This window comes from Mya arenaria, chromosome 8 (genome assembly GCF_026914265.1).
Source record: "Mya arenaria isolate MELC-2E11 chromosome 8, ASM2691426v1".
NCBI classification, from domain to species: domain Eukaryota; kingdom Metazoa; phylum Mollusca; class Bivalvia; order Myida; family Myidae; genus Mya; species Mya arenaria.
Window position 1 is genome coordinate 8771225 of NC_069129.1, and position 16230 is coordinate 8787454.

Below are 16230 nucleotides of genomic sequence, written 5' to 3' on the forward strand. Positions count from 1 at the left end.
AATACTCGCCCTACTTTACGCTGACGATACAGCGCTACTTAGCGAAACTGAAACAGATTTGCAAAAAATGATTGATGATTTTGATAATTATTGCAGTACATTTGATTTAAAGGTCAATATCGATAAAACAAAGGTAGTTGTTTTTGGCACTAATAGGCCGACTCGCTATAATTTCAAAATAGGAGAAAATATAATAGAAACGGTTACTAAATATAAATACCTAGGAGTATTCTTTTCAAGCTCTGGAAGTTTTCTTTACGCAAAAAAACAACATTTAATTGAACAGGCCAAAAAGGCAATGCACTTACTATATAAACGTATTTACAATCTAGATCTACCGACAGACTTACAATTACAATTATTTGACCATACAATATTGCCAATAATAGTATACTCTGCTGAGGTATATGGAGGCTATTCGTTGCCAAAAGTCCAGACGTGTAATTCCCACAATGTGCTTCTTAATCGTAATAAATATCTCTTACATTTGTCAATGTTGACGTGCTATTTGTTGTTTCTATTCGTCAGTTTTTCCGTATTGATTTGTCATTTGTCATTATAGTAGTCAAAATATATATTTGTCAGATCAACCCTGTATAAACTCACGAAAACATAGATCGTATAACTTGCCTTTAACAATATGATGATGTAATTTAGAAAGCCGAATCATGCATATGTAAAACTGCAATCCTACAGTCGACACTCACATTCGTAAAATGAACATTTGCAGTCCAACAAGTCCAGGTTTACAAAAGTCAACTGACAAGTTCAGAATTACAAGGATAGACGATTTCGCCTATAACTTGTATGGTAAATGTCACCGAAAGAAACGAAGGTGAATGGGCGGAGCTAACGAATCAGATTTTCTTTCGTTTATTTCCGTCGAATCAAGCAAGGGAGATAACATTTTCGCCTACCTCCTGTAAATTCCCGGTTGTAAGTCCGAGCACTCTCTCTTTATTTCACAATAAAAACTAAAATTAACTTCATCTTTTATTTGATTTTGACGATCAATGTTCCTAAATGGGTTATAAATCACCATATTATTTAGTCAATTGCAGTTGGGTGTATCTGAGCAGGGCTCACGGACCCAGATTTATACTGCCACTGTCAGTTGTTTTTTTTACTTATATATCCAAGCAAGCAAAAAATGTTCATTTATTTTATTTACAAGTGGACCATGGGCGGGTCGTTCATGTTATGCATGTACTATCTTAATAAGAATGTATGGTGTAAACGTGTAATTTCAATACATCATTGAAACAAAATATCCATGTGGATGGAAGAACAGCCCTCCAACCCACTTGTGTCCCCCAGTTATGAATTACGGGATCTGCCACTGTGAACCATAACAATCAAGTGGGGGATTTCAAGAACATGAAAAAATAGATATCGTGAGTCTAAGATTAGAAAAACAAACGCGCGATTTTTCCCCTCCAAAAGGGCTAGGTCCGCTTCACCTAACTGTGAAAAAAACTGTTGAGTGTGGGTGGGGTATAAAAGGTAGCAGCAAGTAATAATTGTTTATTAGCAATAAATTGACTTCATCATTAAAATACTTTATTAATTACCTATAAAATAATATTCGTTACAGTGTAATGAACGAGTTATATGATGGTCCAAGGTCCAAAGTATCCATAATTGGTTTAAATAGAGCCGAGTGATAGCGGAAATTTCCGAAAGACGTAAGGAGGAGTTAAGACATGGTTAAGGCGGAGTTAAGACATGGTTAAGGCAGAGCTATCTATAAATAAAATTAAATTCATCTCGTAAACATGTTGAACTGCGAATGAAAAGTCACCACTATACAATGTACTTTGTAGAACTACGAACTGAAATCTGTCTTCTACACACCGCAATGTAAAACTCGGCATGTGACTTTCACAGAATGACGGGTGTTTAACATAAGCAACTTTATAAACACGACTGAATCGTCTGTTGAATAGATGCAACGAGAATAAAACTCCAATTGGTACAATGAAAAATGAAAATGTGCAGTGTAAATTGTAAACATACAACCGATGAGTTGGCGGTTGTAAAATGTAAATTGGTAAAGCATCAATGTTACAAACCTAAAATACACACGTACACGTCTGGACTTTTGGCAACGAATAGCCTCCATAGAGGTATTGGGCTATGAAAACCTAAAAATTATTGAGCAAGTTCATCTTAGTTTTCTCAGAAAAATAACAAAAACTAAAATGAGCACGCCTGCTTACATGTTGTAAGGTGAAACTGGACGATACCCATTAGAAATTACCATAAAATGTAAAATGACAAAATTCTGGATATCCATTCTTCGAGGTAAACAAACTAAATTATCACATATTTGCTATAAGTCTATGCAAAATGATCATTCCAGATCTTTTAAATGGACAGATCACATCAAATCAATTTTAGATAATACTGGGTTTTCCAATGTATGGTTAGAACAATCTACAAATATAAACCCTAATTTACATAAATGTGTTAAACAAGTCCTTATCGACCAGTTTAAACAAGATTGGCACTCTGTAATGGATAATTCTTCTAAAGGCAAAAACTACTCACTGTTCAAGGAAACCCTCGAATTAGAAAAATACTTTTTAAATCTTGCTCCTAATTTGATACTCTTTATGAGTAAATTCCGTATGGCAAACCACAAATTCCCGATAGAAATAGGAAGGTATAATAATGTTGACTACGCAGAAAGATACTGTCATATTAGTAGGTCAGACCTTGGTGATGAATACCACTACTTACTAGTTTGCCCATCCTTTTCAAATGTCAGAAGAAAATACCTACCAACCTATTATTTCAATAGGCCAAATACAATGAAATACAAGGAACTGTTAACTTGCACAAACGTTAAACTATTGACAAGAGTAGCCTTATTTGTGAAACATTTAATACGCAACGCATGTCAGCCAGTGTAACTTCTCGCGGTTTTTGTTAAATTGAATTATTTATACTGAGTTCCCCAATAACGTTTGTAATTTATTTATACGATATGCTTGTCCAAGGCACAGCCTTTGAAATCTGGCACTATATTGAATATCCCTTTATCCCTCATATTTTGTAAAGATATTTAAAATAACTGTCTCCCTCTTTTCCATGATAAGATATATATTCGGTACATGTACGACCATGAAAAAAATACAAAACCATTTTATGTCCGCCACTCGAGACAAAGTCATCCTTCTTCGTATTAGTATAATTAAGCTTTTATTGAGACTGCTGACTAAACTTATTTGTCATGTATGTATGACCTGAGTGTAATAAATATATTTGTTGTTGTTGTTGTTGTTGTTGTTGTTGTTGTTGTTGTTGTTGTTGTGTAAACTAATGAAAATATCCAACTGAAGCAATATTTGAACGTCAGGGTCAACCATTAATCACGATGCCTGATAAGTCCAAATCATCTCGGTTGTTTTGGCAATCTACTACAATTGTTGATGAATGAAGCAGCTCCTTTTATTAAAATAATTGTCACATCTTTAAAAAAAGCTCTTTTGTTTATGAGAGCGGACCAAATGATTGAAAGGATGCCTCTTAAACTTTTAAGAATAATAGTAGGGCAGAAGTTTCAAAACTATAGGCAGTTAGTATTTTATGAATTGTGTGTAAAGTCCTTGAGTGAGCTGTTTTAAATAAAACATGGTATGATGCATGAATATCATCCTGACAATCAACACAGAACTTCGCCGCTGGAACCTCGGTTCCTTCCTCATTACACGGCTCACAAACCCTCACACAGTCAGTCTCTCCTGTTTCTTTACCTCCAACAGAATCCGCGTTATCACTTGTGTCCCCTACTTTCTCCGCACAAGCAGCCATTATTGCGTTGGGTTGTTGTTGTTGTTGTTGTTTTCCGAAATATTCATGAAGCACTTGCCATTTCCAATTACTTGCTCCTTTCGATTTAGAAAACGAAAGTACATATTACCGGATATAAAAGCTAGCACCGCAGTAAACTTGTGTGTGAAACTAGTCTGCAGTGCCTTCGATGATTTAAAGATTTAAGGAATATTAAAAAAAAATGCTATGCCATCATTTTTAGAAGAAATATTTGTAACCGTATTTTTATAATAAATAGGTCTATATGTTATCTAGTTTGAGCCTGGAATAGCATTCTCAAAGACCGTATTCCCTGAAACAATTAATACAATACTACAAAAAATGTCCATTAATATAATGACACTATATGATACTTAATACGGTATGAATACATGTACACTATCGGGTTTATGCAGGTGGGGGGAATAATCGTCCAAGTTTAATACAATACGTTTACAATTTAACATTGACTAGAAATTGTTCAAAAACTTGCAAACAGTTTATGACATAGTAATTTCGGTTTTAAGGAAGGAGCGCTCGTCAAGATGTTGCGCCTCTAAGTTACGCCCCTCTAACTTCAATTCCTGGAACCGCCCCTGTTGTTCATGATAGTAGATACGAGCGGTGTTGCAATAGTGTACTCAATGAGAGTATTATTTGGAGGGGACGACTCGAGAGACAAGACAAGAAGGGCAGGAGGGTTACGTGTAAGTTTTAAACATAACACACCCTATTTTGTTACTTTTATTTAGAATACAAAAACTTCGCTTGACCACTACTCTCTTGCCATATGATTGTAATTAACACTGACCCCCAAAGTGAGTATGGCCTCGATTGTAAAGTGAATTGATGGTAAGAGATCTGTCCAATAAAACTGGCCTAAACATTAATCTGAAACACTTTTAGATGTAATAAGAATTGGACACACGAATACTTTTCATTTGTGGAAACGTATCAAAAACTTTGATCAACAATTAAACATTAAACACTAAATAAGGAACACTTTACAGTACTACACTAGTATGGACCTTTACAAAACAGCGTAAATAAATCTCAAAGCGATTGAGATCATATCGTGATCAGTGAAATTTATCGAACCAAATATGCAACACATTTGAGCCGCTGCAACATCAGTGTCACAAGGGCGCATACTAACTGAAACACAACATTTCAACAATTTATAATCATGTGATTCTCCTGAAACTGGATTTCAATCAAAACATAGTTCAATACATCAAAGACGTTATAAACACAATTTTCTTGAACAGAGCATTGCGTTACCATGTGTCCACGGCGATCAAAGGGTCTCCTTTCATGCGCCGGATAAGGAGAACGATCCGGAAGTTACACCTGTTATATGCCAGCAAGTTCCGGTTCCGGTTGAGTCCCAGACTACTCTGGACTACTATGACTATAGTGAGTATGGAGTTCTGTCATTTACTCACTCAGACTGCCCTGCAGGGGCTTGGTCGACCCGGAAGGTTGGCAAAAAGTCAAAGGGTAATTAACATCACGACTTGCGTTGAGCCGGATTTTACGCATTAGTCGATGACGGAGCGGACAGAGGAGAAACTAAATGTAAGTTCCGCAGTAAATAATGTTACTTTAGGACTTTCTATTCGAGACACGACTTGGTTACGCCCGACGTAAGTGTTACAATTCCTGCTAATATTGTTTTTAATTATTGTGAATAATAACTGAACAACCTTGCCAAAATTAAAATATCCCCGCGTCCAGATAACGTATTGCGTTTATATAATACAAAGAGTAAATTTATCAGAGTGGGTATTTGCGTTTATATGCACATATTTCCCCCCGTGATAAATGGGGCAACATCGCTCCCAAGTTTAATTATTGTCATATAAACGGCGCATTTGACAATTTCAATGAATCCTGTACCACTCAAATTTTACTTTACTTGACCACAGTGACATGGAATATTGATATGAAATATAACCCAGGGCCTTCTCTTCTTATATAACTGTGGCTGATATTCGGCTTCTTCCCGTCAAAAGTCATGTTTTTGACCAGTTTACTGATTTAAAATTCCAAAAAAGCAACATAATTCTTCCGAAAAAGATGAACGAGTTTACTTTCGATTTTGACGAATTCTTTTACGGATATGTTGTGAACAGTGGGCGATTTGGCTAAGGAAATCTCGTAATCATGAATAATTAACGAGGCTGCAGTTTCATTGGCTCCGCAAGGAAACCTCACAGGAAATATACACATACTTAGACACTCATACTTATGTTTTCCCGTAGAAAAGGAATTGTAACAAAAGCTTGAAATGGAACTAGGTCCACCTGATCACTTCAAATATTAAACCATTTAAGCCTATTCTTCTAAAGAAGATATCTTAGACCACTCGCCTGCGGAGACAACTGACTGTTACATGTGATTTCATTTGAATAAGAGTTGTCTCCTATGTCTCATGCATATTCCTATAAACGAGCATTCGGAACTCCTCGGCCATTTTTTCAAAAACAACCTCGGATGTATATGGACGGTTAACATACTTAAAAAGTGGTACGTTTAAGTCCGCTGCAAATAGATCGCGTAGTAATCTTATTTCGTAGTTAAAATTTATGACTTAACTCTTGGGAATCGTAATTATGTTTGCAATAATACACTTCACTGGCAATCAATTTAAACTGAGAGCAATGAATACAACTCTTAAACAAAACATTTAATTAATGCTTTTATTCAAAAAAAATCGGACTACTTCAACAGATGTACCGGCATACATCCGAGGTTGTTTTTGAAAAAATGGCCGAGGAGCTCCGAATGATAAACGAGATTATGATAGTCATTTTCTCACGGTATGTAGGAAATGAAAAGAAAGAAAGTACCGTGGTTTCCGACGATGGTTTAAATACATTTAGCAGGATATTCTCCCGATTTACGCACTATTTTTCCCAAAATAGAAAAGCTAGGTCCGCTTCCAAAATCTGGCTGGAAAAGCACTGTTCCTTTGTGTAAAACATGTCTTCTAAACATGTTTGAAGTCCTAGTGTACTACAATAAAGAATCATACAATTTTTGCCAATTAAAAATGAACGATTTTCATTTTGCACAATGCTAATTGAATTTTGTTAGTGAGGGCAACTCTGAACATCTTGTATAATTTCATGTTAAACTTCAAATATTAAACTTTAATCATTATTGTCAATGGCTCGAAAAAATAAATTATCTTTCAGAATAGATATGGTTCGTGGTATAAAGACTCAAAACTGAAGTCAAAAGGAAAGGTCACAATGATAGATAAATTAAACTGACAACGGGTACGTCTTAGCCATATTTTATTGGAACAATTGAAGACAGAAAAGCTCGGTGTTAGCTTTGAAAACAACAACATTTTGATATAAATATAACGAAATAGTTTTAAGTGATAGATCTTTTTGCAGTCAATGTAACACAGGCATTGTCACACTTATACATGATTATAATGTGAAACACTACATCAATTGAGTTTTAGATGATTTGCCGTCCGGGCACTGGTATTTAACAATAAAATCACCGGACTGTGTACTGATGACAAGAGGTCAACACATGAAGATAATTATACCAAAGAAAATATGTAAATGACTATATTTTGATTTTTAAAAATTTATGAGAAGTGTTTGACACTAACACACACTTCGAACAGTTTCTTTAGAAGTCCAGTAGATGCAAATAGTAGTGATGTTCCGATGATCGATTATAATCGAAAATCGATTTGTTTGGCCTGAAATCGGCGACAATCGATAGTATTTAGTTATAATCTATTATCGAAAAAAAAGAGTAAGTGTTCAGATGTTATCTTTAACAAAATGGCTGATGAAAGCCACAATGAGCAAGAAAATGAACTATTTTTTTACAACAACACTTAATAACTTCAATCATAGACATAAGGTATATGCATATAATGATTAAGAGTTTAATACAGTACATGAATAAAACTACAACTCAGGTACTATCTAGTATTTTAAAAACCGATTGTACTATCGATAATCGGTTACTTGAGTGGAACCGATCATCGATAGTATAATTGCAACCGATTCCCAACACTAGCAAATAGCATATATTATTATATTTTGCATGAACTAGATATATGACGATATATATAATTACGTAGTGCTAATATAATTCTAGTGTAAAAGCAACTCATGAAGAAATTCCAAGTTATCTTTAAATCACACAGTTATGCACATTCCCGCTTTTGATTGAAACTCTGTCACCTTCGAACTTTCTTTCACACTACTATATCAAATGCATGTTGAAATTTTTTGCAAACAAAGTCACCGTCCAACTTTTTGTGTCACACGACTTTATCGGAAACGTGTATATAATTTTGCTATGAATGCCACCTAACAACTGTTTTTTGTAACACGACTATATCGAAAACATGTGAAAGGTTTTGCTATGAATGTCAACTACAAACTTGTGTCTATCACAGTGCTATATCGAATACACGTGAATAAATTCGCTTTTAATGCTACCTATGTACAGCAATCGTCGTTGTTTATCCAAGCCAAGTCCATGTGGTTCGAACTCCAACCCGGTAATGAAATCCTCGAGTACTCCGTCCATATCCACTCGTTTAACACTCTTATCACTTTCGCTGCTGACCAAAAATGTACCATTAGTATCCAACACGATTCCTCCAGGTTTGTCTATTGGTTTTGACAGAGAAATTGTCTTTACCTCGCCATTGTTGGTGACTTCTCTTAATCCAAACAGATTTCTGCCAATGAGGAACATAGATCCAGTGTGTTCATCGATTGTTGAATGTATCTCTACAGAGGAAACAGCGGACAGAGCTTCCATTTTATGGTTTGCTTTCGTTTTTTCAGAAGCGTCAATTTCTTGTAAAAAGAAGGGACATAAACCTTGAATTTTGAGGACATCACGGTGACATCGAATGCAACTTCGTTTCGCGCCATTGCTAATTTCAACACAGTTTTTAGTGTCTGAAAGAGGGTATAAGTATTTCATTATTTTGGATAGACCCTGAAAACCTACATACATTTGCCCGAAGGAATTAACAGCTATTTCCCAAGGCGCCGCAGGCAGTTTTATTTCAAACCATTTATCTGGGTTATCTACATTTATCAGAATTATTTTTTTCCCAGGACCGTCTGCGACTGCTATTTTCTGTCCTATTGGACAAATATCTCTTACTTTAGCATCGCCAGTTAGAGGTATATTCTTTAGAAGAATAGGAGCCCGTTTTTCAGCTGAAGATCCAGGCAATGACCGCAGTGACAAGGAACTGAATTTCCATTTGTTGTTTTCTACCAAACCTTGTAATGTTTCAGCCATAATTACAAGTTGTTCTGATGCCAATTTCGTAACAATGAATAATTTCCCATTCGCTTTCGTTTGTTTACCATCTTCAACGAGGTTATTCCACTTTTCTACCTCTCTTAAAACAGAATCACAGGCCATCTCGATTGTCTTAATTCTTGCGATTTCTTCATTTACTGTCATCCTCATTTCCTCTATTTCTTTCGCAAAGTGTTCCGTTCCTGATACGATGCTTGTCGTCGCCCTTTGTTTGTTTTCCTGAGCACTTACAGTTATTGTTTTAATCTATTCCTCCACTGTTTTAATTTCCTTCTTCTCTTCTTCTCTCTCAGCTACATCACCAACCTTGCAAATACTGTCTCCACACATCATATGAACTCCGCTAACGCACATCGAACAACACAGTTTATCATGTTTTGTACAATAAAGAGTTATTTCTCCCTGGTGAATCGAACAGATAAATATATCTCTTCCCTGCTTTTTCCTGGAACCTTGAACTCTATCATCGCTATCAATCAGTTCATGTGTTTTAGACGGTTTGGACTTTCGATGATATTGCACGCATGCCTCACACAAATAGTCCTCACACTCAACACAAAACTTGGCCGCGGGGACCTCGGCTCCTTCCTCAAAACACGGCTCACATAGCCTCCCACGATCATCAGTCTCTCCGATAACCTTCCCTCCGACAGAGTCCGCGTTATCACTTGTGTCCGCTACTTTCCCCTCGCACTCAGCCATTTAAAAATTGGGTGTTTTGTTTTGTTTGATGCATTGGTATTTTTGTTTTTCTGAAAATGTTGCGCTGTTTTAATTTACTAACTACTTTCGATTTTGAAAACGAAAGTGGAGATTTCCGGATGCCGTTTCATGGTTACGTAAAGCTAGTACCGTAATATACATATATGAGGACTAGTCGGGAGTTTCTTCCCCTATCACATTATAGGTTAACGAACTGTTTCGATATCAACGCCACGAGAAAGTTTAAAATTAAACACTTTTTTACTTGTTTAGACTTATTGACGTGTGGGAAATTCTTTTAACATTTTATTTCATCGATGGTAAATACTTTTCATCATTAAAGAAGTAAACATTAACGGAAACAACGAGTTTCTTCTTGTATCAGAGAACAACGTTTGTCGACATTACCCCACCCACCATTTTAACATGGCTGGGAAGCGTGGTCCGAAGTCGGGAATTGACCTAGATGAATTAGAGAATAGACTGAATCAACGTTTTGATAAACTAGAATGCATAATGAAAGATTGTGTAAAACAGGAAGAATTCCAACTTGCCAAAAGCAGCATCAGAGTGTTGTTATACGAAAATGACAATGTGGCCCAATATACTAAACGGGAGAATATTCGCATCGGCAACTTCTACCCTGATGGAGACTTAACTGACTCTGTGTTAAGCATGTTTAACCATGCTATTTCACTGGAAAACAAAGCCATGAATGATGTTTCGCAGGAGGAGGAGGAGCTCAGCCAATCTATCATTTCTCCCAGTACTCGTCAGATCGTCATTACTAGGGCTGACATAAGTGCCTGTCACAACACTAATCCCAAGTCGCGTGGGGCAAAGAAGCAGATCATTGTACGTTTTGTATCGCGCGAGCCAATCCGTACAATACACAGATTTAAGAAGAATCTCAAATCCTGTCCTAACCCGCACTATAAGAATATCTACATTATGGATGACCTGACTCCCTTGCGCATGTGGAAAAAACTTTTGTTATAAATGGTAATATCCATTGTATGTATAAGGGTAAACATTACACCCTGTCCTCACCGGATGACATCTTCGATGGTGTGAATGTTACAGAAGATATGTTAAAGAACATGGGTCTGCAGAGATACATCTAGGATCCAGAGGAGGAGGATGAAATCCCCGATGACTTTGTTTATGACAGTTATGTTAAAAGTTCACTTGTTTCTCCGAATTTTGATAATGGTACAAGTAGTACTGTTTATCAACTACATACTAGTTCTACTCCTAATCAGGTAAATACATTACGTGCATATATATCACAAATTGATAATCAAACTGTAGTGAATACTTCCAATTTTCATAAAAATGTTGATGATGCTTTCAATTCTGCAAATATTAATGTTACAAGTAATATTGCAAAGGTTACAAGTTCTAGTAATGTCAATTGTACTATTACCACTAGCAATGATCATGTTCATACATGAATGTCAAGTTGTTTGTCTGATGTTAATACAAATGAGAATTTTGTAAATTGTTTAAATAATTCTGTTTATCCATTACATATTAATTCTAGTCATGTAAATTTATGATGTGTTAAAACTGTGCAAGATAGTCAAACTGTAATAAATACTCCCATTTTTCATAAATCGGTTGATTGTTCTGTAGATTTTACAAATAATGGTGTTGCTAAAACACATGATGCAGCTGCCTCAAACGTTAGTATTGATGATACTTTTACTAAAAATGTCGACCATACTTCATATTGTTTGTCTGTTGATACCAGAGATGTGAAACTAGCTTTTATAAATGTTTTTGGACTTATGTCCAAAATTGATTACCCTGAGTTTGTTGATCTTATTAACAAGTATGATGTCATTGGTTTAGCAGAAACAAAATTGGATAGTTATGATGTTCCTTTCTTGCATGGTTATGTTTTCAAAGGGATATGTAGAAAAAAGATTATAAGAAAATCTGGAGGTGTAGGAATTTTTATTAAGAAGGATTTGGCTGATCAAATTAAAATTCTTGATTGTAGCAATGAAAACTGCCTCTGGTTTAAATTCATTTCCAGTAATGTAATTGTTGGTACAGTTTATATACCACCTGAAGGTTCAAAGTACAGTTCTATCGATATTTTTGATAAATTAGAACGCGACATTGTCGATATTTACTCAGAATTTGAAAATGCATACTTTGCTATAATGGGCGATTTAAATGCTCATACTAAAAAATAACAGATTTTGTGGAAATTGATCCTTATATTGCATCTCAAAACTTAGATGTTACTACTAGGAATATGTTCTCCATTGCCAATTTATTGGATATAGGATTTTCCGTTGAAAGGTGTTCACGTGATACTCACGCTCCAAATAACTATGGTTATCGTTTGATAGATCTATGTAAGTCTGCTAACCTATACATAGCTAATGGAAGGTTAGGCAAAGATATTGATATTGGTCAGTGTACATGTATAAGCAGTACTCTTATAGATTATGTTTTGTTATCGCCGGAATTATTTCCCAGAACTGTACATTTTGAGGTGCAGGAACATGATCCATTGTTTTCTGATGTTCACTCTTGTGTAGAATTTAGTATTAATATGTCATTAAATTTAAGTTCTGACCATGTTAAAAATGTTGTTGATTCCACTGATGATGTTGTAAAAATACCAATATGGGATAATAATGCAAAAAATCAATTTGTAAGTCACATTGATGAGTTAAATATCACTGTTTTGGCAGATGATAGATAGCTTAAGTATTAGTAAGCAGTATACTGTTGCTGTTGTTAATCATTTGACAAATAGTGTTTCTAATATTTTAACTAATGCTGCTGATAAATCTCAATTGTTGTTAGAAAAGAAAATTGTTAATAAAACACCTGTTCGTAAACACTTTAAGAAAGAATGGTATGATAATGATTGTAAAGTTGCTAGAGCTAATTATATACAAAGTAAAAATAAGTACAGATTAATAGAACAAATGAAAATTTTGCTTCCTTAGCTTACAATAGTAAGTCTTATAAGAAATTAATGAATAAGAAAATTAATACTTTCAAAGAGAATGTAAATAAAGAGAAAAAAAAATCTTCGTAATTCTGATCCCAAAGCTTTTTGGGGATTATTAAATAAATATTGCGATGAAAAGAAGAAAACCTTGTCTAGCATTTCTAAAGATGTATTTTATGAACACTTTGTCAAGTTAAATCAAACTTCGTCAACCAATGATGCAGATATGTATTCAGAAATTGATTTTGATTCGATCTCGGGCAATAATGAGAAATTAAATCTGGTATTTAGTATTGATGAAATTAGAAAAACGGTACACAGCTTGAAAAACAATAAATGTCCTTCTTCATTTGATAATATTTCAAACGAATATCTTAAGTATAATGGAAGTGAGTCTTTCTTATTACTTGTTTGCAAACTAGTTAATATCATTTTTGATTCTGGTGTATTTCCAGAGGTTTGGAGTAGAGGCATCATTTTCCCAATTTATAAAAAACAAGGGTAGCATCAATGACCCGGATAATTATAGAGGCATTACAATTTTAAGTTGCATGGGAAAATTATTTACGACTGTCCTAATTAACAGATTTAACTCTTTCCTGGTTAACCACAATTTGCTCTGTGAGGAGCAAGCTGGTTTCAGGAAAAATTATAGTACCATTGATCATGTTTTTTCTTTGAAAATCTTGATTGATTTTTATTTAATGAAAGGTAGAAAACTTTACTGTGCCTTTATTGATTACAAGAAAGCATTTGATAGTGTTAATAGAATAGCTTTGTGGCATTAACTCTTAGAAAATAATATAGATGGTAAATGTATTAAGATAATTAATAGTATGTATGATAAGTCATGTGTTAAAGTTGGTAATTCATTATCAGAGTTTTTTAGTAGTCAAGCTGGTGTTAGGCAAGGTGAGAACCTTTCCCCGATACTATTTTCTCTGTTTCTTAATGATTTGACTCAGTTTATGTCAAGTAGGTTTGAATGGCTTGAAACCTTTTCTAAAAATACCTTTGAATGTTTAAGTGATGACGATGTAGATGTTTACCTACGTCTTTATATATTACTTTATGCTGATGACACAGTTATTCTCGCCGAATCTCACGCTGACTTGCAAGCGGCATTGAATGCTTTGCTAGAATATTGTAATATGTGGGATTTAAAAGTTAATCCTAGTAAAACTAAAGTTATTGTTTTTTGAAAGTCTAAAAGAACATTACTGAAAGAACAGGATTTCTACTATGATGGCGCTAAAGTAGATATTGTTGATGAATTTGTGTATCTTTGTGTTATGTTTAGCTACAATGGTTTTACTAAAACTAAAAAACTTTTGGTAGATCAAGCTCGTAAAGCAATGTTTGCACTTATAAAGAAATCTCGTAAACTTAACTTAGCTTACTCTTTACAATTGTATTTGTTTAATTCAATGATTGTACCAATATTATTATATGGTTCAGAGGTATGGGCTATGGAGGATCTTAAGATATTAGACCAATTTTAGTTAAAATATTGTAAACTCATTTTAAATTTAAAACAGTGTACCCCTAATTGTATGATTTATGGTGAACTTGGTTTAAAACCAATTTCTATACAAGCTAAAACTAGGCTTTTGACCTTTTGAAGTAAAATAGTAAATTCTGCTGATGTGGGCAGCAGCAAAATTAGTCACTTATTGTATAATACTGCATATTCCTTGCACAATGATGTTACCTCTGGCTTGAAGTTCCCATGGCTTTCCTTTGTTAAGAATACTTTAAATGATTAAGGATTAAGTATGTACTTTGATTTACAACAGGTTAATAGTGTTATTGTTTTCAAGAATATGGTTAAAAACAGATTACCTGACCAATTTATTCAAAATTGGTATAGTATTGTTTCAAATTCACCAAAATGTCAAATGTATAAAGTATACAAAAAAGATTTTGGGTTTGAAAGCTATATTGATATACTACCGAAGAATCTTTCATTGTATTTGCTTAAATTTAGAATTATGAATCACAAATTTCCTATTGAAGTAGGGCGTGGTCAAAGTGTTGAGAGATTTCGTAGAACATGTCATTTGTGTAGTAGTAATAGTTTAGGTGATGAATTTCATTACTTGTTTGAATGTCAACATTTTTCAGACGATAGAAAAAGAAAAATATTAAATTGTACTTTTGTCGTAACTCTAATTGTATTAAGTTAGATGAATTAATGAACAGTAAAAACAAAAAAGAACTTATTAAACTGGCTATATTTTGTAAGTCCCTTTTATCTAATGTCAAAAAGTCATTCTCCTTTAAAACAATACGACTTATTTGTCTTAGTATTTCCTATTATAGGAAACTGTATGTAATATATGTCTACTTTGTTTATATATATATATATATATATATATATATATATATATATATATATATATATATATATATATATATATATATATATATATATATATATATATATATATATATATATATATGTGTGTGTGTTTAATTAATTGTTTGTTATAGTGTTATTGTTTTGATCACATGGTTGTAATAACCCATGATCTAAATAAATCTTGAAATCTTGAAAGATAATCGGAGTTATATAGATATAACGACAATTCAGAATACATTTATAACTTTTGGTAAAAATACATGTTTTTAATATCCAGATAACGAGTTATACACGTCAGTGGTCATTGTTTACCTGAGCTCCATATTGAGGCGTATCTGTTAGTGGCGAATGCAGGATCTGACGTTAGAGGGGCGCAATGAGGAGGCTCAACTTTAATTGGATATGCGACCCTCCCCTATCAACCGAAATAATTAGGGTCTGAATGTGGCATTGGGCGTTTGGCGGTTCTCCGGGTCCCAATGACCATTTTGACAAACAGCGCCCTCTGGTGTATTGTGTGCTAATTGTTTCTACAATATTGACATGACAAGTTCACTTGGACAATTTAAGAGAAGGGTCAAGGACGCCAGTGCCATCTTGTTATTGGTCAGCTTTTATCCGGGAGACCTTTGATTATCATGGGAATATCTTGACCAGAACAGAGGTGCAGTCTCTCCTCTCGGTCGCGTCTCCATATTTACGTCCTTACACTTTAACATGTGTAATCTTTAATGATTTAATTGTTCACTCAATTACTTAATTAAATATGCTGTATAATGTATATATAAGAAATAATATAATATAACTTTCAGATTGAGGCAATGAGGATTTTTTACGCTTGATAGTATGTATTTGTTCATACTTGAGCATTTATGCCGAACATATTGTGCTCCGGGGATTGTCTCTTTCCAGGGTTCAGAGATCATTATTTTTTATTTCACCCTTTTAGGTAGTTCATTTAAATTAAAAACGTGTACATGAATATAAATACATCTGGCATGTGATTTCTCCACATGTGTACCTTTTAACTATAAACAAGACAAAA

General features: G+C 34.2%; 1 protein-coding gene across 1 annotated transcript; it reads right to left on the bottom strand.

Annotated features, from left to right (window-relative positions):
- Window positions 1-9390: 9390 nt before the first annotated feature.
- Window positions 9391-9846, bottom strand: LOC128243957 (transcription intermediary factor 1-beta-like). The gene has a single exon (XM_052961979.1). The coding sequence runs from the start codon at window positions 9844-9846 to the stop codon at window positions 9391-9393; it is 456 nt and encodes a 151-aa protein (XP_052817939.1).
- Between the last annotated feature and the right edge of the window lie 6384 nt (window positions 9847-16230).

What these genes read in the sequence shown, in the direction of transcription:
- LOC128243957 (XM_052961979.1), bottom strand. Translation starts at nt 9,846, where the DNA reads ATGGCTGAGTGCGAGGGGAAAGTAGCGGACACAAGTGATAACGCGGAC.